General features: G+C 43.6%; 2 protein-coding genes across 2 annotated transcripts in view; one reads left to right on the forward strand and one right to left on the reverse strand.

Annotated features, from left to right (window-relative positions):
- Nucleotides 1-8,204, forward strand: part of ttc9b (tetratricopeptide repeat domain 9B) — a 47,318-nt gene extending 39,114 nt beyond the window's left edge. The window contains exon 3 of the mRNA XM_085243555.1: nucleotides 3,581-8,204. Within this exon, the coding sequence (XP_085099681.1) occupies nucleotides 3,581-3,675 (95 nt within the window). The 3' untranslated portion in view covers nucleotides 3,676-8,204. The remainder of the gene's footprint in view (nucleotides 1-3,580) is intronic.
- Nucleotides 8,205-12,193: 3,989 nt separating this feature from the next.
- The window catches only part of map3k10 (mitogen-activated protein kinase kinase kinase 10), a 48,489-nt gene continuing 35,754 nt past the window's right edge, over nucleotides 12,194-24,928 (reverse strand). The window contains exons 4-11 of the mRNA XM_085243559.1: nucleotides 21,639-21,814; nucleotides 20,987-21,233; nucleotides 19,252-19,374; nucleotides 19,041-19,179; nucleotides 18,356-18,468; nucleotides 17,976-18,274; nucleotides 16,224-16,749; nucleotides 12,194-14,325 (exon numbers count right to left, since the gene is read on the reverse strand). Coding sequence (XP_085099685.1) covers nucleotides 13,931-14,325; nucleotides 16,224-16,749; nucleotides 17,976-18,274; nucleotides 18,356-18,468; nucleotides 19,041-19,179; nucleotides 19,252-19,374; nucleotides 20,987-21,233; nucleotides 21,639-21,814 — 2,018 coding nt within the window. The 3' untranslated portion in view covers nucleotides 12,194-13,930. The remainder of the gene's footprint in view (nucleotides 14,326-16,223; nucleotides 16,750-17,975; nucleotides 18,275-18,355; nucleotides 18,469-19,040; nucleotides 19,180-19,251; nucleotides 19,375-20,986; nucleotides 21,234-21,638; nucleotides 21,815-24,928) is intronic.

Consider the following 24,928-nt stretch of genomic DNA (forward strand, 5'->3'; position numbering starts at 1 on the left):
CTCCATGACATTATTAAGACGGCGGAAATCCCCACAAGGTCGCCACCGACCATCAGATTTAGGCACCATGTGTAACGGAGAAGCCCAGGCACTGTTCGAACGCTGCACGATGCCCAGATGCTCCATGGTGGCAAATTCTTCCCTAGCGACAGCCAGTTTGGCGGGGTCGAGGCGGCGCGCGGGCGCGAACACCGGGGGCCCTACTGTAGTTATGTAATGCTCTACCCCATGCTTCGTCACCGTGCTCGAAAAAGTGGGGACAGTGAGTGAGGGAAACTCAGAAAGCAAACACTGAAAAACGTCACCCGAATCTACTGAGTTAGCATGCACCACGGGCTGAGCACCCCGAGTCAAACAGGGTAATGAGGAAAAGGACACAGCATCAATTAAACGTCTGTTAGCCACATCAACCAGTAGTCTGTGAGCACAAAGAAAATCAGCGCCTATTATAGGCACAGAGCTAGCAGCAACAACAAAGTTCCACTGAAAGTCACGGTCGTGAAAGCAAACAGTCACCAACCTTTCACCGAAGGTTTTGATGGGAGAGCCATTAGCCGCTGTTAGCAATGGCCCGCAGCCCTCAGCTAGCCTGTCCGAGCCAGCCGGGGGAAGAAGGCTCTTCTGTGAGCCGGAGTCCACCAGGAAACGCCTCCCCGAGCGTGAGTCCTCTAAGAAAAGCAGCCTTTCCTTGTTGCCAGCGGTCGCGGCTGCTACAGAGCGCTGACATGCCCGTTTCCCTGGGTCTGGAAACTGCAAGGCGGGAGGCAGCGCCGTGCCTTCGCTCCAAAACGCTGGTGATAAAAACAAAGCCCCTTTCCGCGGTGCCGCCGTGCCGCCGTGCAGCGATTCCGGCCACAGTGGACGAGTCGGAGGGCCCGTGGAGCATCGGTGAGGGGGAAAACGCTGGTGGGTCCTGAATAACCGTCTGGACGCCGAAAGTCCTGGTAGCCAGGAGGATGCGATCCGCCTCTTCCGCAAGGGAGCGGTAATCCTTCGTGGCCAATAGCGGGGAGTTGGCAAGGCCAGCGCGCACTGGAGCCGGCAGCTGTCGAAGAAAGAGGTGGGTGAAGAGAAATCCTCCGTCCTCCGCGCCCAGCAAGGACAGCATGCTCTCCATGAGCTCGAGGGCGGTGCCGTCGCCCAGGCCCGCGATGGAAAGGAGTTTCTCGGCCCGCTCAGCATCAGAGAGGGAGTAACGCCGCAGCAGCAGCCCCTTGAGGGCGGCGTACTTGCCCTGGGCTGGGGGATCCCGGAGGAGAGTCATCACACGGCGGGTTGACAGCGGGTCAAGTGAGGCCACCACATGGTGGTATTTAGTGTCGTCGGCTGAAACTCCACGAAGAGCAAACTGAGCTTCTACGTGCATGAACCATGAAGGAGGATCGTGAAGCCAAAAATCCGGCAATTTAAGCGCCACAGCAAACGCAGCCATCGGCGGAGGTGAAGGTCCGGCGGCCGCCGATGCTTCCAGGCCAGAGCTGGCTTCGTCGTCGAGCCTTAGCATGTTCACTACAGGGGTCACCAATGTGGAGGTATGTAACAACGACAGGAGAGATCTCAGTGTCTCACTCCAACAACTTTATTAACTGACCGAACTTCACATATAGTCAGCGCCAAAATCTCCACCCCCACACTTCCCTTCAACTTGTGTGTGAGTGGAGCCACCTGGTGGTCCGCCACAGCGTCAACATTTATGACAGGAAAAATCAAAAAGCATAATTGGTACAGTTCTCCTGCTAGATTTTATTTGTTATGTTACAAACTGAGTGATAACTAAAGCCTTTTGTTCCGAGAGTGCTGAGCAGAAACTAAAAAGATGCTCTCTGTGTTTCTAAAACCTGTATTACTGTACAGACTTTAAAAGACTTCCTGTTTTGCATGTTTGCTTTGACTATGCACATTTCCAAAAAGTTCAAAAGCACAGCTACACTTGTATTAAAACTGCTCCATATTTTACATCAGTATGCTTTCATGATAAATTATACTGCAGACGGCCAGTATTAAATTACTTTAGTGTAAATGAATTAAGTAAAGTACATAAGTGATATGTGTAAGCAGCACATTGTGTTTTATAGTCTGTTTATTTGAAAGGCAAGAGGGGCAGATTTGTTTTATGAATACATTTTATGTCTAATGTTTAGGATCCAGATGCAAAAGCCACAGGAAACCAGTCTAAACAGCAAAGACACATGTGCAGATGTTCACAGGCTTCGTCCACACGTACATATTTCATTTTGAAAAATATCTTTCTTCACATGAATCATGACAAAAGTAGGTCCACAGACATTGCAACCCACAGTCTGACATCAGAAAAGTAGGTGAAGTCTCACACCTTTGATATTAAAAGAAATCTTTTTCTTTGTCCACATTTGAAAATCTTCCACTCCCCTGACTCTATAGGTTTTCCAGAAATACTCATGTACATGTGGACAGCACAGCAAACCCAAATGGAGACTCACAGCTTTTTTTTGGCTGCTGATGATGGTAGTGTTCAAAATAACAAGGGCCATGAAAAGGAGACTCAAACTAAATCCACAGTACTTCAGAAGGAGGATGGAAACACAAGAGACCACTATCAAAACAAAACAGGGGGGGGGGAAGCTACAAACCAAAACTAGCATGTGTTATGATAATGATAAAAGCCAACACAAGACTCTGATCTTCAGATACCAGAAAACATATTAACCAAGAATAAAACCCGAAAAATGTAACCAGAGACGGTAAGAATTAAGTAAATATCCGCTTGGCATCTTTCTTGGCCTTAAGACAACAATTCTGATGGCTAAAGATCCAAACAGGACACAAAAAAAAAAGAAAAAAAGAAAAAAAGAATTAAGCAAATATGCCGTCTCAGGAAAATGCTAGAGGGGCCACTTTCTTGACTAAATCATAGTATGAGAAGCACATGCAACAGAGGCAACATGCTTGGCAGCAAATGCAGCTCCTTTTTTTAATATCAAAGAGTGAGTGTGCACATGCAGGTGTGCACCTCTGTGTTCATTACGTGCCAGCTGTAGGACACGTGGCATTAGGAGCTCTAGTAGATTTTTGTATGAATTTTTGCTGTGGATACATTTGGAAGGATATTTTTCTAAAATAGGAGGAAATAGATCGTTTTCACTTTGGGAAACAGCCTTTTTAATGCCTTTGCTCAATCGATATATTCCAGGAACACGAAAGTTTTCAATTCACCTTGTAAATCTGGGATTACCAACAATTTGAGAACTCAAAATGAGAACTAAAATGATAATCATGACCAAGTTTGAGCCAAATGTCTCATATGACAAAATGACAAAAGGTTGAAGGTCAAATCTGGATAAACTTGAATTGTTTGGAGAACTTTATCCAATAGGAAAGTGTCAAAAGGTGAGAGGTCAGGGTTCTTTCTCGTCATCGATGAGCAGTTACAGCTGACTAAAGTAAAAGCCTGTAGCTCTTTTCTCTACATTGTTTACCTTTCTGCTGTAGCACGTCTTTTACTCAGTTTGCTAAACTTAAGTAAGAAAGGGGCAACCGACTGCTCTGCTGCCAGTGCTCAGAGCATCCACCGATGACCTGTCGTCCCATTTTCTCTCTGCAGACACCAACGTGCTCCGATACATCCAGCTGACAGAGATGAAGATGAGCAAGAGTGGACAACGGGAACGAGACAGCGGCAAGGAGACCCAGGGCTAACCTTCGACCTTTCCCCCCTCCTGAACCCTCTGACCTTTCATCCTACAAGTTGTACCTCCCACTCTCCACTTTCTCTTCCTCCCCTGTTGACTCCTCCTGATGGCAGCCCTGTCAGAAGAGACGCAATCACCTGCCTGTTACAGACAAACACATATCAAGCGCTGTCTGCGACCCACCCTCTTCCTTCTTCCTCTCCCTCTTCTTCTCCCTCTTTCTCCCTCAGGTGCTGTGGTTCCTCTCCCTCGACGCAGTCAGCAAGGAAACTTTAAAAAAAAAAAGAAATATCATGAAAATACATGGAAGAAGCTGTAATATATACTCATACAAACCCATCATTGTGGTGGAGTCAAAACGAAGCTTCAGCCCATACACATGACAGACAGACATCTGCGTGATTCAGCAGATGTTTAAAAAACATGGAAAGCATTTTGTTTCTGCTCTCTCGCGCTCTCTTTTTCTCTCCGTTTTATTCTGAACTCTCGAGGAGAATTTGGGGGGTCTCGGGAAGCTCGACCACACCGGGAGGAGGGCAGGGATGCGTGTGGAAGTGTGTGAAACAGGTTTGGAGAATAAAAATGGGTGCGGTGAGGCGGTGTATATGTGTATGAGACACATGCCAAGACCACATCCCGATTTGATTGTACATCCTAACCCACCAGGTCTCACTCAGGCCACTTACCCAGACTCTGAGATGGACTAATATAACAAGTAGAAAAAAAAAGCCTGCCTCCGTGCTTAATCTATCACTTTTCTGTCTGGATTTTTCTTTCCTAGATCCCTTCTATCTCAGTTTCTTGACTGTTTTTTGAATTTAAGGGCTAATTCAAGTGTTTAAAACCCCGTATTAGGCTTTTTTAATTTGCTGTCATACTCAGTAGTGAACAATCGGTGGTTAATAGCATCTGTGTGTGCAGCAAAGAGCCTAAATTCTCCAAGCGGTTCATTCCGTTGCCTGATGTACTTTCGTGCAAACTGGTGTGTCTTGAATCTGTTGTCCGAACCCCCTCCTGGGTCGTGTGTCGTGTTACTGTTGTTGAGACTGTCGAAGCCCCTCCCTCGCTCCCTCGCTCCTTCTCATCAATTCCACCATCCTCTGTTCTCCTGTTAATGATGTCACAACGGAAAATAGCCAGTGAGATCAGACTTCCATCAGCTGCCGCTGGCTAGATGGAGATCCACGAGAAATTTTTTTCAGAGAGAGAGAGAGAGAGAGACACTTTTATCCTTTTATCACTAATGCTGAGGCTTCCCAGACATCCATAAACCACCACGGAGACTCTGGGCAGCGTTAGTGCAGGGAAAACGCACACACACACACACACACACACACACATCTGGCCTGATGGTGCAGACTGCCGTCTTGGAGCACTTCACCTAGAGTGAGTCATTTGAGATTTCTCCTGCTTACAGTTTACTGTATGTTGATAGATTAAAACACCTGTGCCGGGCAGATAACACACAACATTAGCATTGCAGACGATCTGGTTTGTGGATATCCATTACAAGCTGTCAAACTTATCTTGTGACGTGTGAAGCTGAATCATTGATATGTGGCTTTTTATAATAGCTTTACCACAGGCTTAAATCTGCCTGCTCTGTTCTGCAGAAGGCTGGATTTATCTTTTGTGAGAGCATGACCTAAAATATCCCGTGAAAACCCAGTTTCCTCCTTATCATGTGCAAGCCCACCTCCTGCATGTAACATGCGGCTCCAGAGCGTTGCTTCAGATGTTTTGGGATTGGGATTATATCTGCTCTATTGCTTTCTGTCATGGCATGCTGCCACTCAACTGTTTGCGTATACCTCTGTTTTATCCATTCTGCCCTTTATAAACACAGAAGGTGGCGACAGACTGTGATCACAGCAGCAGAATAGGTATGAAATACTTCTTCAAAATTAGGGTCACCTTCTGCCTCGACTAAAATAACTGATTAGTCCACTGCTTAAGAGGCTGAGGAGGAAATCAAGTCAAATAACGGCGTTGGGTGAGCCCCCCCTTCCCCGTTTATTTCATTGACCTGCTATGAGGTAAATAGGGACCTAAGTGTGTCAATGGGACTCTGGAGAGACGGCACCACGCGCTGGAGAGACCGGCATGAAACTGAGAGGCTCCGGTGGAGGGAGAAGTAGGCCATCATCAGCCCCACTAAAGCAGCTGCACCTCTAAATTGGCAGCAAAAAGCAAGTTTTGAGCTTATTTATCATCATACACTGCACTTAGAAAAAGTGTGTGGACACCTGAGCATTAATCTGCAGCCTGAGTTTGCTCCCATTCAGCCACGAGATCATTAATGATGTTGGGCGACGACAAGGCCTGGCTCACAGCCGACGAGGCGTTGGATGAAAGCGAGGTCTCGGTCTGCATTGTTGTGCAAGCTGTAGAATAAGAAATGTAGCAGCAGCGTGCACCAGATCATGAAAAAGCCAATCAGACGTGCACAATATAAACCTCTCTGAGGAACGCAGGCAAAAGTGATCACATAAGCATAAACATGGCTGTGGCTCAAGAGGTAGAACAGGTCATTCACTAATTGAAAAATTAGTGGTTCAATCTCTGCCTACTCTAGTCAGCACGCCAAATCCCAAGTTGCTCTCTAGTGTGCACATCAGCGTGTGAATGTTAGATAGAAAGCACATAGACACAAAGGTGAGCGGATGAATCCAAGTATTGATACCAGTGCTGTTATTGGTAAAGGATCGATACTTTGTTTCTCTCCTTTTCAGTAAATAGCCTAACAAATAATTATTTTTTGGGAGATTAAAACATACACCTTAAACATGCACTATAAAAAATGTCTGAGCCTTTTCGTGCTGACTATCACATCTATTTTATTTACAGCCTGAAGCACATTTAAACAACAGAAGTTGAACCAAAGTGCTTTAGAGACGACCACATTTACATTCCAGCTCTCCAACAAACACAGTTTCAAAATACCTGAAAGGCTGCAAGGTGATTTAGTGGTCATTAAAATGTGTTTGGAATTTGCAAAGTGACAATGATCCATCTCATAAATCACAACACACCGCTTTAGCCCAAATAAGCTGCCTTTATAGGCTAAAACGATCGATATCAGTATTGGTATCTGCAATACTGGCCCTGTATTTACTTGGTATCGGATCGATACCAGAATTCGCAGCAGAGCACAGCACTACTTCGACATAGATGCAGGATTTATGTCATAATTATAAAAAATATAAACATTTACATGCAAGGCTGTCCACATATTTTTGTCCACATGTTGTGGGAAATTGTCTGATTAAGTTTAAGGTTCTGTTTAAGACTCCATCTCTGAATTAGTGCCACGATCAGCAACGCTGCTGCAAAGTGTGAAACATTTGATTTGTATTGGTGTCGTGCAGCTCTGGGGTTAATTAGGATGAAAACACTGAATGCAGAAGCTTTCCTTGCTCCTCCTTTATGCTCTCTCTTGGAGATAAATCACCACAACAGCAAGGAACGGCACCTGCAAGCGCCATCTCCATAACTACCTTGGCCGAGTCCCCTCACCCAGGGGTCCCCTCGAGGATCGGTCTCCTCCCGTGGTCCGCTCTCCACGGCACCAGCCCCCCCCCCCCCTCCCCCTTCCATCTTGTTTTTGTCTTGCAGTGCTAAGTCATTCTTGCTCAACTTGTACTACTGTACTACGACCGTCTAGGGATTCCTAGCTGCACATAAAACAGGATTGTTTCTAGCTGATTGGTTTCCTTGATTAATGACCAAGCTGACTCGGAGGCTGTTATCGTAAGCATAACCTGACAACATGCTGTCTGTGCAAATGGAGACGGAGACGCCGGATCTCTGCGTCTGTGTAGCTTTGAAAACTAACAAAAAGCACAACAAAAAAGAGAGACGGGAAAGTGAAAAAAAATACTGGCTGTGTTACTTTATTTTGGCTATTTTTACTTTGATGTCATTTAAGGTAAATGTTTGTCAAATGTCAAAGTAGTTTTTGTGAATATATGATACAAATGTACAAAAAAACAGAAAAATGGAAAGTTTTATGGTTGTGAAAAGCTTTACTTCACTAAATTACTTTATCAGCGGCAAAGAAAAGCAAGAGATAGAAAAGAGAATTTAACTACAGCTCCTTCACTGAGCTGCTTTGTGACTGTGTCTGTATTTGTTGGTATTTCTGTTGATGTCCTTCAAGTCGAGGGATACAGAAACGGCTCGGAGTATGTGCAACGCCCTTTGACTGTCTGACTGACGGTTCACCCAACTATTCTGTTTCTGAACAGCGAGACGAGCAGTAAACACAGGCGTGGATGACACTCTGAGGAACTTGGACCAGAGCTGCTTCTCAAAGCTGCAGGCCTCCATCCTACCTGAAGGGACACAAGGCTGGGGTGTCCAGGCTAAAACTGTGTTTTTGTCTCTCCTCGCTGCCAAGAGGCCTTTCTCTTTTTCCCCTTTCAACTTTCAGACATCCAACAGGCCTCCATCACTGGTTTTACTGAACTGCTAGCCTGGGAATGCACTATTGATTGGTAAATGAAGATTATGAATAAAGTTTCAAACAAAGAGGAATGTTGCTGTTGTGTGGTTGTGACTTCATCTAATTTCAGATAAAACTACACAGGTAGGACTCTGGAAAAGGTAATAATTTGTAAATGAAATGTAGCCATGTGTAGTAACATGTGGACGCAGAAGACAAACAGACCGTGAAGCTGAGCTGAAGAGAAGTTCATGACAAATAAGGTCTAGTAAGGTTGAAGAAAAGCATTTAAAAGTATAAAGAAGATCAGAAGGAGATGCTTTGTGCCTTTCTGGATCTAAAGAAAAAAATGATAGTGTGCCAAGAGAGTAACTGTGGTAATAGTGAGGTCGTCAGACATGGAAGACACATATATTAGGGTGGTGTAGGACATGTATGAGGACAACAAGACAGTGGTGAGGTGTGCGGTAGGAGTGACAGATGGGTTCAAGGTGGAGGTGGGTTTCCATTAGGGATCAGCTCTGAGCCTTCACAGTGGTGATGGACAGGGTGACAGATGAAGTCAGGCAGGAGTCTCCATGGACTATTATGTTTACAGATGACATTGTGATCTGGGGTGAGAGTAAGGACCAGGTGGAGGAGAGTCTGGAGAGGTGTAGGTATGCACTGGAGAAAAGAGGTGTGAAAGTCAGTAGAAGCAAAACAGAAAACGTGAGAATGAGAGAGAGACAGGTGTAACAATGAAGCTGCAAGGAGTAGTGGTAGTAAAGGTAAATGAGTTTAAATACCTGGAGTCAACCATCCAAGCCAAAGGACAGTCTATGAAAGAGGTAATCAAGGTGATTGTGACAGAAGGATAGCAGCATGCTGGATAGGATAGAAGGACAGATGTACGTTTGAAGGTGGTGGCAGGATTAGAAATGAGTGCATCAGTGGGACAGCTCAGGTCAAACAGCGCGGAGATGAAGTAAAAGAGACGAGACTGACATGGTTTGGACACATGCAGAGGAGGGATGTTGAAGATGGAGCTGCCAGGCAGGAGGAAAACTGAGAGATTTGTGGATGGAGCGAAGGAGGGTGGTGTGACAGAGGAGGATGCTGTGGATAAGGTGAGATTGGAGGCAACTGATCCACCAGGGCAGCCCCTAAAGGGACCAGCTAGAAGAAGAAGAAGAAGAAGAAGAAGAAGAAGAGCCCTTATTCAAAAAAGCTGCTGAGACTCTCTGATGCCACAGTTTAGCTCACCCCACACTCTGACTCACCTGCACAAATAACTTATTCTACTGACCCGACTCATGATGCAAAGTGTGAGTCATATTTACCAAAAATGCTTGTTAAATCTAACATTATACATTTCTCAAACCTAATTTAATCTAATGCATGAGGCCTACTTACTGTAGCCGAGGTGCTGCAATTGTAGTGTTACAGTTTGGTTTTAAAAAAAAAAGCAAGGACGATTTATTTAGGCTTTCATAATTATCACAATAATTACCTTGATTAAAATTATTATGGAGTGCGCCTAGGCTCTGCTTTGACCTCTGATGTGTTGAAAACATGAGGCTGTGAGCAGGGTAAGAGGCTAATATCACTCCGGCATGCTTCATTCTTGTAGAGGTCTGTCTGTGTGGCAGATGGTAAGAAGATGTGACAGAGCATGATGGAAGCAAAGAGAGAGAGGAAAATGAAGGTTATCCCGAGGGTGATGGGAAGGATGAGGAGAGGATCAAAACTGAAGACAGGGACAATATTGGAGGACATAAACACTGAAGGATGAGACGGAGGGAGTAACAGAGAAGGAAACACTGAGGCAACTAAACCATGTGCACACAATTCAAGGACCAGAACTCAAACTGTACAATAAGAACTAAAACGAATGCTCAAAATTAAAATTAAAAAACATGACCTTCGAGACACTAGAGCAACAAGGAACCCTAAACAGAAACCCAAAATCAAGTATATTCTCTAAATATTCAAACCCCAAAACAAAACAAACCACAGCATCAGCCCCCCCAGTCAGACACAGGAATGCTTCACACACTACATAAGAATTAAACTGACTTAGCTCGATTTCTTCTAAAGCTTTGTCAACCAACAAAACATATCGAGGTCCACGGGAAGCTAACCTACCCAGTAGATATGTGACAAGGCTGGTATGTTGTAGTTCTCTGATATCGATAGGTTCTTTTATTAGTTTCTTTCTTTTTCTTCTTTTTTTTTGGGGGGGGGGGGGGGGGGGGGGGGGGGGCTTTTCAGTAGAGGACAGTAATATTTCTGCAGGATTTTCCACCTTTGAATCAGACTACATCATCTGAAGTGAAGTCTATCCCATTGCATCCTGAAGGAAATGGTGGCATGAGGGCACTGAGTTTTCTTTATTAATATGTTCAGGATAAATCTTCATTAGTGGTTTAATGATCTGATGAAGATTCAGTTTTAAAAAAAATTGAAATAATAAAGTGAGTCCTTCTGCAGATCTGACGACACACCAACTGGCAGGCAATCTGGTTAGTTGTTCACTTTGAAAGTGAACAGAAAACACACTCACACACACTCCACGCCTGCCTCTTTTTGCTCTCTGTCCTCCCCTCAACACTGTCACCACCTGACCCAACCTACTACCCGTGAAATATGTCTGCAGGGACACGAGAAGGGGCGGACTGTGGCGTAAAAAAATAAGAAATATGGTGAAAATATGTGTTGAGAGGAAAAACAAAGAAGGTGGCAAACATGAGAGTCTCATCACAACAAGACAAAAGACAGATGACGTGTGTGTGGGAGAACCAGACGTGATGTTCAGCGTGTTGAACCCTCTCTGCTGTCACTTTATCGCCACTCTCTCTGCTCTTCACTTCATTTTCAGGCTCATCGTCCATTTTTTTCGTGTGCGTGTGAATGTGTGTTGTTGCTTTTAATAGCATCACCATGGAAGTGAAGAGGGGTTGCTAGGTAACTGGCTGGCGTCTGAAAGGGTGTCTGATAGGCGGTCATACTGACAGACACAGCAGGAGAGGACTTGTGTATGTGTTTTCTGTGTGTGTGTGTGTGTGTGTGTGTGTGTGTGTGTGTGTGACATCTGTATGCACCGCGTTTGAACCATCTTTACATTGCGAGGTTGCAGCTCAAATCTCACATTTTGTTCACATGTTGATAATTTATTTATTTCTCACGTGTCACATTTCACCTGTAAGTTTTTGTTAACTGTGCTAAAATGCACGCTAACACATTCACGTGCCATCATCCAGCACAGCTGCAGTGTCAGGAGGGGACAACGAGAGAAAAACAGCAGACATGGGAAAGAAATGACATCATAGGGCACAGTGGTGACACCTAGAGGAGTTTGCCTGCTGCTACAGGCGCCTTTGTCTCTGCTGCTCCCACCAGTGTGAAACGTGAGACAGCAGCAGTGTGATATAACCAAGACCAACTTTAGAGGTCCTTTAATGATGTCCTCCGTCACCTCTGCTACGTCTAACTTGTCTATTTGTCTTGTTGATAGAAGACTGCTGACTTCTCGCACGGTTTCACTGAAAAGACTGAAATACAGGTTACATTGAAAACCAGCCTCCAACACTATATCTAACAGTTTTGGGGCTTTTTGAGCGTCTCATGGTGAGTGCACATCTACAGCACTCACAGAAAGTGAAAAAGTAAACAGGTCTGGATAACTTTTTTCCCCCATTAATAAATGAAGTTTTCATTTATAAACTGCATTTTGTATTCACTCAGGTTATCTTTGATTAGAATTAACATGTGTTTGATGATCTGAAACATTTAAGTGTGACAAATATGCAAAAAGTAAAACCTATGAAACCAGGAAGGGGGCAAATGCCTTTTCACAGCACTGCAACAGGCATCTCTGAAGCTCATCAGCTTATATTTCACACCAGAACCATTGAGAAGGATAAACAGAACGGCGGGAACAATAACATGCATGTTTTTTTGGGGGGGATGAACTGGCCCTTTAAGTGCATTTTGTTGATAATTTCACACCTCAGTCTGAGCCCAATGCTTTCAGTTCTACTTCTTCATCTGAAAGTCTGTGACTTCGTGACAATAACAAAACCAGATGCAGTCGTGACACTGAAGCATCTTTGTTTGTTTTTATTTCATTGTCTCTCATTCGTTTCACATTTACTCATCATTGAACCGTAGAAACGTCACAGGTTGAGACCGAAGACAACATGGATGTTTCAGCTTCCCAGGTTTTCCTTGGTTTTTCATTTTATACTAAACAAATATATACAGATATCCCAGGAAGAGCATCGCAATCATAATTAACCCTTTTCCATAATAACAATACATTTAATAAATACTCAGTGTTCTTAACCACACAACGGGAATGAGTTTGGGCTCACCCTTCAACCAGTGGGATTGTCATCATCCCATACAAATAATAAACATGCGCGCGCACACATACACGTACTCACACACACACACAAAGAAATCTGCACAGTCAAGTAATAACATCTGTAGCCAGGATGAACCGTCCTCTGTTCAAAAACTACTCCGGAGATAAAAGTTGATTTGTCAGCCATGACGGGAGCACTTTGTGCCGAGCTGGTCCACCAGTTGCCCAACTTAAAGTGCAGGTGACATCGAACACAGCAGATGAAAAGGAGAGAAGGTGAAGTTTGGAATCGAGTGGCGGGCTTCTGTCAGCGCTTTCTACTTTGTGTCCGTTTCAATGGCGTGAGCAGGATGGGACCAGACCGTCGGTATGTAAGGAATGTCTCCATAAAAAGTTTTTTAAAAAGACGGAGGAGAGGAACAGATGTGTGGCAACCAGTGGTCTCGTTTTAAAGAAGTGAAAAACCGTTCACATGTGAAATGACATGCACTGAAAAAGCACCAGCACACAGAAACAGGCGTATCTCCTTAATCCACACGTGTAAAGTAATAAATACATATACATATATGTATATGTACACATTCACACACAGAGACGCACACTGGGGCTGCTGGACCAATAGAAAAACATTTTTGCTAACAGGCTGCAGCAGGGATGGTGCAAGCACTGAGAAAATAAACTCTGATTTATTTATTTTTTAAATTTTTACCTTACAAGGCTGAGGATATACACCACCAGTGAGAAAAAGGCTTTTTCCTGTCTCGAGTCTGGGAGAGAAGAGGACGACAGATGACACGTGTGAGGATGAAGAAGGTGGAGCTGATTTTATAGGGCTTGTTTGTGCACTGGCATGACAAACAGTGTGCAAAAAAGGAACAAGGACACAAGATTTTCACAATATCAGCGCCTCTTTTTTTTTTAAATAATGAAAATGCTCCGCCTTCAGGGAAGAAACATGCAAGCAGAAAGTGTAAAGCTATGCAGACGGGCAAAAGCACAAGCAGATGGATTGAAATGAGCAGTTAGTGAAGTCACAGAACGGCTGTTTGAGTACTCGAATGGCTTTTAAAGAAATGTAGCCTGGTCGTAGGGCACCAGGAAGCAGGTAGAGATGGCCTTTCTGGGCAGGAAAAGAAAGGTAAAGTGGGACTGGGCGCACTACAAGGCTGTTAAAAAGGCCTCTTGGACCCTCAGTGTCGTGCAGGTTAGTGAGCACTATCAGCGAATGGCTTTCTGTGAGGGTTTAACACCTTATTAGGGCACACAAGTGAGGTGAGTTGCATGAGGGTCCTTAAAACAACAAGAGAAGAAGTGGGATGTTTTTGCAAACTTCGGTGAGAGTGCACTTTGCTCGGCTCAGACATCAGTAGGCGTTCCTTGTTCGGCCCAAGCTGTCATGTCCTGGAACAGGTCTGAATGCAAAAGGAAAAAAAAAAAACCTTAAAATGTTTGTTTATTCTTTGATTTTTACTACGAGTACTGCTGCCCACATAGGGTGGCAGGCTGTAGCTGCCCGCACAGAGGAACAGTGTGGTCCAGATTCTGGCCCTCCATGTCCATGTCCATCAGGTTGGGTCGCGCCGCACTAGCGCTGCTGTCCCCTGAACCGAGGGGGCTGTCGCAGCTGCTGCCCGGCGATGAGCTCAGGGTCCGGGAGAGAGAGCCCAGCTTCCAGGGATCAGGTCTTACCCGGGATGGCGTTGGCCTCGGTCGGGGGGCAAACTCCAGCGTCTTGGGCCTCTCCAGGGGGCTGATGAGGCTGTGAGGATCCGGGTCGGGGATGGGTGGAGCGGGAGCTTTACGCCGGTGAGGGTAGATAATGGCAGGTTCAGGTAGCCGGGGGATATCCAGCTTGTCCTGCATACCTAAGAATAATAACAGAGGTGTGTCATGTTTCAAGCAAACACTTCGTGATTTAAGCTGCTCAGATACGCAAGTGTGTAGTCAAATAAATGCCTGTGGGCTGAAGCTCAAAACGGATGTTTTGCATCAAATCTCCATCTCACATTTTTTGCACAAAGCAATTAAGTGAGAAAATCATCTGCGGACTAACTCACTAGAAAATATTCAGCAGCTGCAGCTGTAGATCAGATAATGAGGCAATGTTTTGCATATGTTAGCCCACTAACTGCAAATTTGTGTGTAATTTATGTTGCCTCAGATCTTTTACTTTAGGAAAGTTTGTAAGAAGTAAGTACTGCAAGGTATAAGCAAATATTACAATTACATTCAACACCGGGGGTCATCTTAGTATGCATACTGCAGCGAAAAGTCCAACATAAAGTGAGAGTACACAAAGAAATAATAAAACAATAAAGAGGGAAAACTAGGAAACATAAGAGTACGGCTAGAGAGCTGGCAAGTGGAAGAGCTGCAGGTATAAATACTGAGAAGACCACATAATGAAGTGAACACAGGCGTGGCACAGGAAGTGCAGAAACTACCTGAAGTGTAAGTCAAACCTCCTTTTCCTAATTGCAGCAAAGGCGTGAAGGAGAACTCACAATGGTACAGCAGACGTCTGCCCCGCTGAAACTACAATGTCCAGAAGCTGGACTTCAAAATGCAAATTTAACATCATGACAGCATGTTGTCATCCTCAGCAGCAGATTGGCAGATTGAGCTTACCCCACCTCTTGCCATAGGACAGCTGGGTTAGGCTGGATGGATGGATTTTTTTTTTGTAACTTTAGTAAGACTGTGTCCATCCATCACTTGACCAGTTAACGGTCAGAGTGTTGGGGGCCTATCCCAGCTGACCTGAAGTAAAAATTTAATGAACGATAATCCTGAAGGCTGGCAAATAATCATGGACAATACTAATGCAAAGCGAAGCACTGAAAAACCTTGAATGCACTGTGATATAGTAAACATTACCAATAATCTGATTAAGAGAGGCAACACCATGAGGAAAAGTAGATTTTATTACAGCAACATAAAGTTCAGAGTTCCACTGTGAATAGAAAACACGCTTATAATTAACATTTACATGATCTGCACCACTTTGTTGGTTTTGTTGATCATTTTGCATCGCAGTGAGTGGGATGTAATCTCCTTTCCTTTCATGAAGGGTGCTCCAGTGTAGCATCCACCAAAGGAGGTTATAAACGAGGTACTGAAGCTGCCCTGCAGTTACTTCAGGGTCACTTTGCACAGCAAATTTGACTCGATTGTACCCAGAGGTTTCAAAATAAAGCATGATGTGACTAACACAACACAGATGGAACTGACTGTGGTGGGGTATGTGCTTGTAATCGATGCGCACAGGAAAGATAGTGGATATACTGGTGAAAGGATGTTGAAGATGGATGAAGAGAAGAAGACCACAGAGGAGATTTGTGGATGCAGTGAATGAGGACATGCAGAGGGTTTGTGTCACAGGTTGTGCCTGGGATAGGGTGAGATGGAGGAAGAAGAAGCTGAGGAAGTTGTTCTGTACAGTTATTCTGGAAAATCCTTCACAGGGTCTCCATGACGTGCTGAACAGCCACAAGAGCACTTTTAGAAAAAGACTCATTTGACCATGACACACCACAGAACACCACAGGAGCTCATTCCTACCTGTGACACATGGACTATTTTCACGTATAATAACCTGTTTGTATTATTTTTGGATTTATTTAACTTTGGAGTATTATTTTAACATACTGCACGATGAATGGAGTGCCTGATTTTTAACATTTACTTTTAAGGACTTTAATCCCTGGGATTAATAAAATACTCCGATTCTGATGACAAGTTAGACTAGATTTGAGTCCCGTACCTTTGTTTGTTGTGATGTGCGGTGGAGGAGGCATGGGCATGCTCCCGTCTGACGGCGTCCTGTGGTGTCCCAGAGTTTGGGCTCTGGGTCGTATCGCCCCATCTGAAGGGGTGCGTCTGTGTCCTCGGTTCATGGCCATGGCTGCAGATACATGGGTGGGCGTGAGCGACTGGTTGGGCTCCTTCTTGAAGCTCTCGGCCCGCAGGTCCAACAGTGGGTTGAGGGCAGGCGCTGGGGGCGCCGCCGGTGTTCTGACCCCAACCATCGGGGTGAGGGGATAATCGTCTGGGTCAGAGGGGAGGAGGGACTTGGTGGAGTTGCAGTCCGACAGAGAGGACAAAGAGAGCAGTGTTACAGAGGGAGAAGGGTCCAAGCAGGGAAGCGTGGAGTCGTGGTGTCTGGAGAGAGACAGAGAGAGGTTTCGGCTGGGTGGAGAGGTGCTGCGACGGAAACGTCCGGTCCGCTGGAAGAGGCCATCCTTCTTCTTACGCTGCTCCTCTCGGAGGTCCTGCTCATCCTGAAGCACCTGAAGAGAACATCAGACCACAAAAACGTGCTGAGCTTTACTCTCATTCTGAGAAAACACACACCATTCACATAAGTTTAACAATTCAGCTGCTGCAATGTGACCTGCAAAGAACAACATTTTGGCCCACTGTCTTTGCTTCTCTTAAGCTCTCTTAAGTTCCTCTGACAGCATTTCAGTCAGGTTGATGTCTGGCCACCTTTGGGTGGATCAGTGCAGCATTTTGTCCAAGGTTCTTGTGGTTTGTTCAACCGCAACTTGAACTTTCTAAGATTATCACTCCCAGGAAATTTGTGCCATTATTTTAACACACAGCTAAATGCTCCAGATATGCAGAATGCCAAAGCATCTTCTTTTAAAGCGGTGCTCAGACTTGCCGATGATCATTTAATCAAGTGAATTTGATTATCAGCACCTGGTTCCTACTGACCCTCTTAATTCCTCTGGAAGTAGTAAAAGTATTCTCAACTTTCGGGACTGCAAAGAGCCCTGTGAAAACTGTCTTTTTCACAGGACCATAAAGTAATAATATTGTCGACCTGTACTTTAATAGGAAACATGTTTGACTCAATACAAAAGATCAGGTCTGACTCAGCAGCATCCCACATCTCTCACTGATAATATAAGGGCTTGTTCATGCTGGTTTATCCTTCATAAATGATTCAAATGAGTCTGAGGAGTCCTGGTATCATAGATTCTGAGACATGATCTTTGCCAGGCACTGATTTTATATTAACAGGTAATAAACCGTCTGCAGGAGGAGGCTGTTTATGTGGAGAGGCCATGTCTTCAATAAAGTGGAATCATGCGTGTATGAATGAACACGTCTGTTATTGTATAAGAGAGATTGTGTCTCCAAGAAGGACATTAAAACACAAAGATATACACAAATAAACAGGATTAGCACAACAATCGAACTGCCTTGAATAGCAAAAAAGCATAATAAAATCTTCTGAATACAAAACCATGCATCATATCTTATGAAGATGTATTAAGTAAAAAATAAATTCATTGTGGGGGTTTGAGGAATAAAAACTAAATGTCGAGACTAAACTCGACATTTCAAGATCAAAGTCACCCTTGACCTTTCAATTTTATTCTCTAAATGCAGCAAAAAAAATAAAAATCCAAATGTCAAATGAAGAAAAAGCTCCTTCCTCATGCAACATGGCTTTAATCTTGCTCCAGAGTTCAACCATATCTCTCCCAGTTTCAGGGTTTCCTACCTGCTGTTTTCCCAGCTGTAGCAAGTCTTGTCCGAGACCCACCGAGGCGAGCAGAGAGGCGCAACCCAGCAGGAATATATCGCTCTTCTTCCTCTGACTGCAGCGACGAAGCGAGTCCTGGTAGCTCACGCCCGTTCCCAAGCCTCCAACCGCCTGACAGGAGCCCATATTCCCAACAGCGGGCACCATGTTGGGCCCCAGGCTGCTCCACAGGGAACCCGAGTCCTCCATGGCCCCGTTACTGCTCGACTCCGAGGGCAGCAAGGAGCCTGGCGATTCCTCAAACTCACTGCATTCCTCTGTAAAAGACAGAATTGATTAAACTCACACTTGTGATTGTGTGAATGAGGCAGAACGCACAGTGAAATGAAAAGACTCACCCATTTCATTCAGGCTGGAGAAGCCAGCAGTCATCGGGGCATGTTTGGGAGACTTGCCCAGATTTGGCGCGCTGGATGACCAAACTTTGCTTCCCTCTGCGAGAGACTTCAACCTGCAAACAGGGAATTTGAATTAGACTGGCAGGACATCAAGACTCCATTTTTTAATATATTATCAGAGGCAACAGATGCTGTGAAAATAACATTTTTTAAACGAAAAAGGGACATAAACCGGTCAGGTCGATGCCACTTGAGGACGCGATTCATACAAAGCGAAGATGATTACTCTGCTTCTGGCTTCTCCGCTCACTGTAATGAGATATTGATCTAAAGGTTTTGTTTCTGTGTGTTATCCAGACGAGTATCTGAAGAAGCCCCTTTTTCTTGCCTGCAGGTGAACAGACAGTGGGCCTTATAATCCTGCAGGTGTTGACACTGCAGTTTCATCAGGTTTTTACAGAAAACAAAGCTTTCTGTTCAAAATTAAAGAGCTGTGACTTTCTGTGCCTGTTGCTGGAAATTATTAACCACAAAATCCATAGTTTATCAAACCGTGTAAGAGCAGCCTGTCACTCCACATACAGTGCTGTCAAAAAAACTTCTCCCCCTTCAAACAAACCTGAGAAAATACTAAATTATCAAAGCCAAAGTATATCTTTAACTTTGAGCAAAACTGTTGACGTACTTCTCCTCGCCGCCCACTCTCTCTTTCTGATGGGTGGAGCTTGGGCCCCAGGTGCGTCCTTTCTTCTTATTGGTCGTCAGGTCTTCCTTTTTACACACAGCGCTGCGACCCCACGTCTTACTGCCATCACTCGGCGTCACTGAAAAACACAGCAAACATTCAATAAACTCCGGTCCATATCCTCACTAGACTTATTGACGTTAACGCTCACATCTGATAGCTCTCAGCCGGGGTATGACCCCAGGGCTGGCAGGCGGGGTCGTGCTCTCGCTCCCCTGGGTCTTCCTCTTGTCCACGCTGGGCGATGCCTGCACCGTGATCTTATGCTCGAAGCCTGCAAAGACAGGGAATATGAGAAGCATTTACATGACAAAAGGAGAGATTGATAGACAAAGAACTCACAAACAAACTGGCGATTTGGAAACACACACAAAACAAGGCGCAGATTTTGAGGATAAACAGAAATTACATCAAAAGGAGGCACACACGAGGCGTCTCCCCATCTATTGTATTAGAGTATTAATACGCCATGAGAACATATATTTTGGATTTCCTACATTCTACTTTCACTTTAGGGATAATAAATTGACTGAAAAGCAGAGTTAAGTTAACTTTACTTATTATTGGGTTACAACTCGCTCGACAGCAACAACATATTGGAAGAGTGTCATTCTAGGAAATGCAGTGACGGAAATTTTGAAGCATATAAACAGATTCATGGGAAAATTATCTCTAAATTATATCAAGGCCTCAGGAAACAGAAAGATAATAACACCAAGTACAGTGAAACACAATTGGGAAAAAAGAGCCAAACTTAAACGCAGAAATAGCTGAGGCAGAGTTTGCGTTGTGACACAGTATGATCATCGTGCAGTAAAAGTCAAGTGTTTTGTTACAGTATGTTTAACGCTGAGAAAGATGCTAGGCTATCAAATCCCTGTAGCTGTCCCGGCACTGTATCTTGTAATGAAAGTAATCAAAGAAGATGTTATTATCAAAAAGGACTGTTAGTTATTCAAAATATTGATCATCACTGGTTAACAAAAAAAAAAAAGCTGTGAGTGATGTTTGGAGTATCCCACCTGTTCGGTTTTCCTTCTTAAAACGTGTTAAATAAAAAGCGATTCAAGACAAAGATGAGCTAACTAATGAAAAAACACAAAGACATGCATGTCAGGATAGCTGCTGACTGTAAACTGGCCGTGTGAATGTAAGAGTGAATGGCTGTTTCTCTCTGTGTTAGCCCGGTGATAGACTGGGCTCCAGTCTGGATGGATGGATGGATGATGGATGCCATGTACCACTCTTTGTTAAACACACATCTGAACTGAAAGGCTTCTCTCATAAAACCTGCTTCTTTCTAAAGTGTTACTTTGCATTAACTGTGTCCCAAATGCAGCTGTTAGGATTAGCAAAGTAATATGACGGGTTTTTCTTTCCACCTTTAGTAATGAAGTGATATTTTTTTACTGGGACATCCTTGTTAGCCTACATGAAATGATTTGGTAAAACAAACACAAAGGGAAGTATCAAAAATGAATTTTTTCTTTGCCTTTGTAATGTTTTCCATCAAAATCAAGGAAAAGTGATTACTATCGTTTACTATTCGTGAGTCAAAATTTCTACTTACATACTTAAACATCTGAAAAAATAACTTAATGATGAGACAATAACTTTGAGTACTTGAGTATGAATTTTGAGGAGATAACCCAAACGTATTTACTCATGGATGACAGAAACGCTTTGTTTTCACTGGCGGAAACGAGCTCCCAAAGATTAGGGAAAGGACATATGAGGTCATTCTTTTAGGAATATTCAAATGCAGCCAGTGTCCTAAATTTTCCACCTGAAAATACCCCATCTCACAGGAAGTGACATCATACCACCTTTGTGCGCCTGATTCACCGGATTAAAACTGTCCGGGTGTGATTCCTGTGTGCACCCACCAGAGGGCAGACTGATACAGTTGCTGTCTCTGCCCAGCTTCAGTAATCGGCTCTTCTTGAAGTGGCCCTTCCTCTTCTTGACGCTGGGCTTTTCCTGGTACATCTGGTGGATGATGATGTTCAGCTCTCGCTCAACAATGTCGATCTCCCTCTCTGCCAGCTCCTGCTCCCTCTTCCTCAGCTGTTCCTCCTGCTCCTTCTGCTCCTCGGCTGCTCGGGCCAGCGCCTCCTCCCATGATCTCAGCTCCTGCAGAGAAGCAGGGGAAGATGAAGAGCTTACCACAGCACCTCTTTTGAAACCTCTTTCCTGGCATTTTGTTAGCTGCTAACTTAATTCTTATTTGCAGAAGCAGCACAGATGTGACAGCGTGAGATTCCTCTCACCTCCGTATGAAATGTGACTTTTATTAAAGCACTTCTGTCTGAATAAATCAGCTCAGAACAGGAGAAAAGAAGAGCAAACGAATGTACTCACATTTGTCAACTTTTAGCTGGAAACTAAAGTTCTGATTTACTCATTCTGTCTTTGTACAATGTGACTTCTAACCACAACACTGAGCATTATAGTACAGAGAGGATCTGCGCGCACATACGAGCGCTTTAAAGTATTTTTATATGCAGACATGTTTTATAAAAATCCACCATTTCTCACCTTCTCTTTGGCCCTGAGCTCGTCGAACATCTGCTGGATCTCCAGCCTCCAGTCTTCTTGTAAGGAGTGAAAGGACTCCAGAGGCATCTGAAACATGGCCGACTGCTCGATGGCCAGCAGCCGGCTCAGGATACTGGTGAACGACGGCCTGCCGTGAGGGTTCGGGCTCCAGCACTCTGAGGAGCAGCAGACAGTAAGAATCTGTTGTTTATTATGGATTTCGCAGCTGTAATCATGACCTATAACTATAACGTAAAATTACAGGCACACGTGAAATAAAGTGCCATTTAAGTTGTGTTTGCAATAATTGAACAGACGCTACTTTTTCTTAATTAAGTGTAAAATTGTCACAGAAATTTCAAAGATTTCAAATATGAAACATTTAAAAATACATAAGCACATTTTTTTAAAGGCATAACAAATGTGATCTTACGTAATCAGGCTTCTAATGTCAAAACATATTTTCACACAATGTCCTTGGAAAAATCTCACTACCACGTTTACCAAAATAAAGACTTTAAAGGAGGGACTGAGCTAATCGTAACTATGTATTTTTAAACTGCAAATTATGTCCTCAAAGTCAAATCTGTCATTATCTATTTTATCCAGCAAGATAATATTATCACACTTTAGTTTTTTATGGCAATTACATGTAATCTGTTTCTAATAATGCAGAATTAACTGTGATAGGTCAGCAAGAATCACATATCTGTAGCCGTCTACATATTTAACTATTACATTTCCACTCATCCACCTTCTTGTTTTACCATAAAATAACCAGAACCCAACCAGCCTGGCAGTCAGCTGAGTCGAGCTCATGGACAAAGACTCACTGTTATACTTGGAGAAGATGTCACCATAGTTTAAAACCCTTTACATTTACAGACCTTCAACAATCTCTTTGAGAGTAAATGCAGTTAGTCCAACTCGGACTGTGACAGTTTGCAGAAAGGTCGTCTCCTATCAGGAGACCTGTGCAATCGCCTTGTGATCAAAAGTGGTCGTGAAGAGTCGCAGAATGCAAAGAGGATCCTGTCGTTTTTTTACTCAGGTGTCTGAGCCACTATCTTGCTCTGACAAAGCTACGTCCTAATTCAGACTAAGTCTGTTTTCTGTTTTTTTTCCTATTATTTTAATTTATTTAATAAAATGTTGGTATTTGGCGTCTCTGTAACATGGAAACATGGATTGTTATCTAATTAGCTTTGTCCTATACTGGGAAGTGGACGGTACAGAATAAATGCATGCAGCAAAATCTATAAAAAATAATACAGATAGTTAGATATAGATATGTTTACATATCAGATTTTATATATTCATTTTGTCTGAATTTTTCCTTCAAGTTTTAGAAAGACAGACAGTGGCTGTGCGACGGACTGTGCAGGGTGTACACCACCTTCTACCCTATGACAGCTGGGATAAGCTCCAGCACGCCGTGACCCTGGGGATGTTTGGATGGATGAACAAGCACACAATAAAACCTAAAAATGGATTTTTAGGTCTAACAAAATGACACATAGATAATTTCAGTAGACTCGCCCTCTACCCCATCGACAGTTAATGTTTATTAGCCTATCACACAGCGGTCAGGTTATTAGTACAGCACAAAAAGGACTTAGCCATGAATTGCTGGCTCGGACAATTCTTCCCTTTCTGGCACTCAAAGCGGCAACAGGAGACGTGGAAGGAAGCGAGATGAGACGGCATATGGCGACCATCATGAGCCAAACCCCGACTGCCAGTGTTGCCGAAACATGCCGCACACCTACAATAATCTGCCGAGCCACAAACTGATCACAACTGCCTCTCCGACGTCTAACTACAAACACACAACCCGTCTTCTAAAAGTCCAACAGATTAACGCAAGAGAAGCACTAACAGTGGAAAATTGAAAACATGGAAAAAATAGGGGCTAAAAATACAGCCTGCAGCAGGTGACGTTCATTTTTTTAATGGATCTAAATTACCATAAAATCCATGTGGCGGGAGAGGAGATGAAAGTGAGCCGATGACAGGAGTAAACAGAGTGTAGAGAGTAGCGAGGGATGACAAAGGGGAGATTAACGGATGAACTTGGATAAGATGAAGTGGGGGAAAGGAGCTTTAAGCAGCAGAGTGGGAGGGAAGTTTGGTGCTGTGGTGCTGACAGTTTGAGACGCATCTCTCTCTCTTTTTTTTTGTCTTTTACATTAAACCTGCCCTGCAGCTTTAACCATCCACATTTTTTTAAAAGTAACCTGGGAATAAGCATATTAGGGCAGCTTAGATATAAAGCAAGTGTGTGTTTAAACAGGGATGATCTGAACTCTGAAACAGGAGCCGGTTAATACTCCACCACTGTTAACAGCGATTATTTGCAAGGTGAAAAGGAGAAATGTGGCCCGGGGGGAGCTCAGGCATGTATAAAAAGTAAGTTAATGAAACCGTCCAGACACGCGTCGTCTATTTTATCTCTGTGTTTGCTTCTCATCTCCCAAATGTGGGATAGAAATTGTTTTAAAATGAACAACAGTAACCTCAAAAGTTACAGGATCTTGAAGTCAGTGGATATGAACAGCCTGTGGGCTTATTTAAAATGTTTCAGCATTTTCAGTGACAGTTTAAGGTCATATTCACAGCAACATTTTAGGGCTTTACTAGGTTATAAAGAGAGACAAAGGAGAAGGGAAGACATATTAAAGTCATTCAATGAATAAAAACAACTCGAGTAATCTCTGAGATCATTAAAGTCAGAAAACTCAGATATTCCTTAAAATATAGTCAGAAATGTCTGAGAAAAACATTTTCCCCCACCTATGTGAAATCTCCTCTTTTTAGGAGGTGTGTTTCTGAAGTGCAGCTGTTAATCTGCTAATCTAACTAAAGCAGCAAGTGAAAGTAAAGCTTAAACATTTTCCAAGGTGAGGTCGAAATAGTAAAGCAAAGTAAACGCAGGTAAATTTAATGTGCAGGACCGAAATTTAAAGATTTCTGAGGGAGCTCGGAAAATTTCATTGCTACTGTGTTAATAAAGATTATGATTCTTGCCATCTCACTATATAAAGTGATATCATAAAGATTAAAAGAATGTAAGCCGATAAATTAACATATATGTTCGTGTACATGAGCGAAGTGGAAAAACTGCCACAAGCTTGGGGAAAAACTGCCAACTGGATGGGTTTTTGATGATGACGATAACAATAATAATAATCATCATTTTGGACTTTTTTAGTTTTAGAAACCACTTCCTGTAAACTTTTTGAGTTTTTTTCTCTTACCACCTCCTACGTTGCCATTTTTGGGGGTGTTTT

This window comes from Mchenga conophoros, linkage group LG14, assembly GCF_057382185.1.
Source record: "Mchenga conophoros isolate Kocher_MC1m ecotype Shallow Benthic linkage group LG14, M_conophoros_male_GT1.1, whole genome shotgun sequence".
Taxonomy (NCBI): Eukaryota; Metazoa; Chordata; class Actinopteri; order Cichliformes; family Cichlidae; genus Mchenga; species Mchenga conophoros.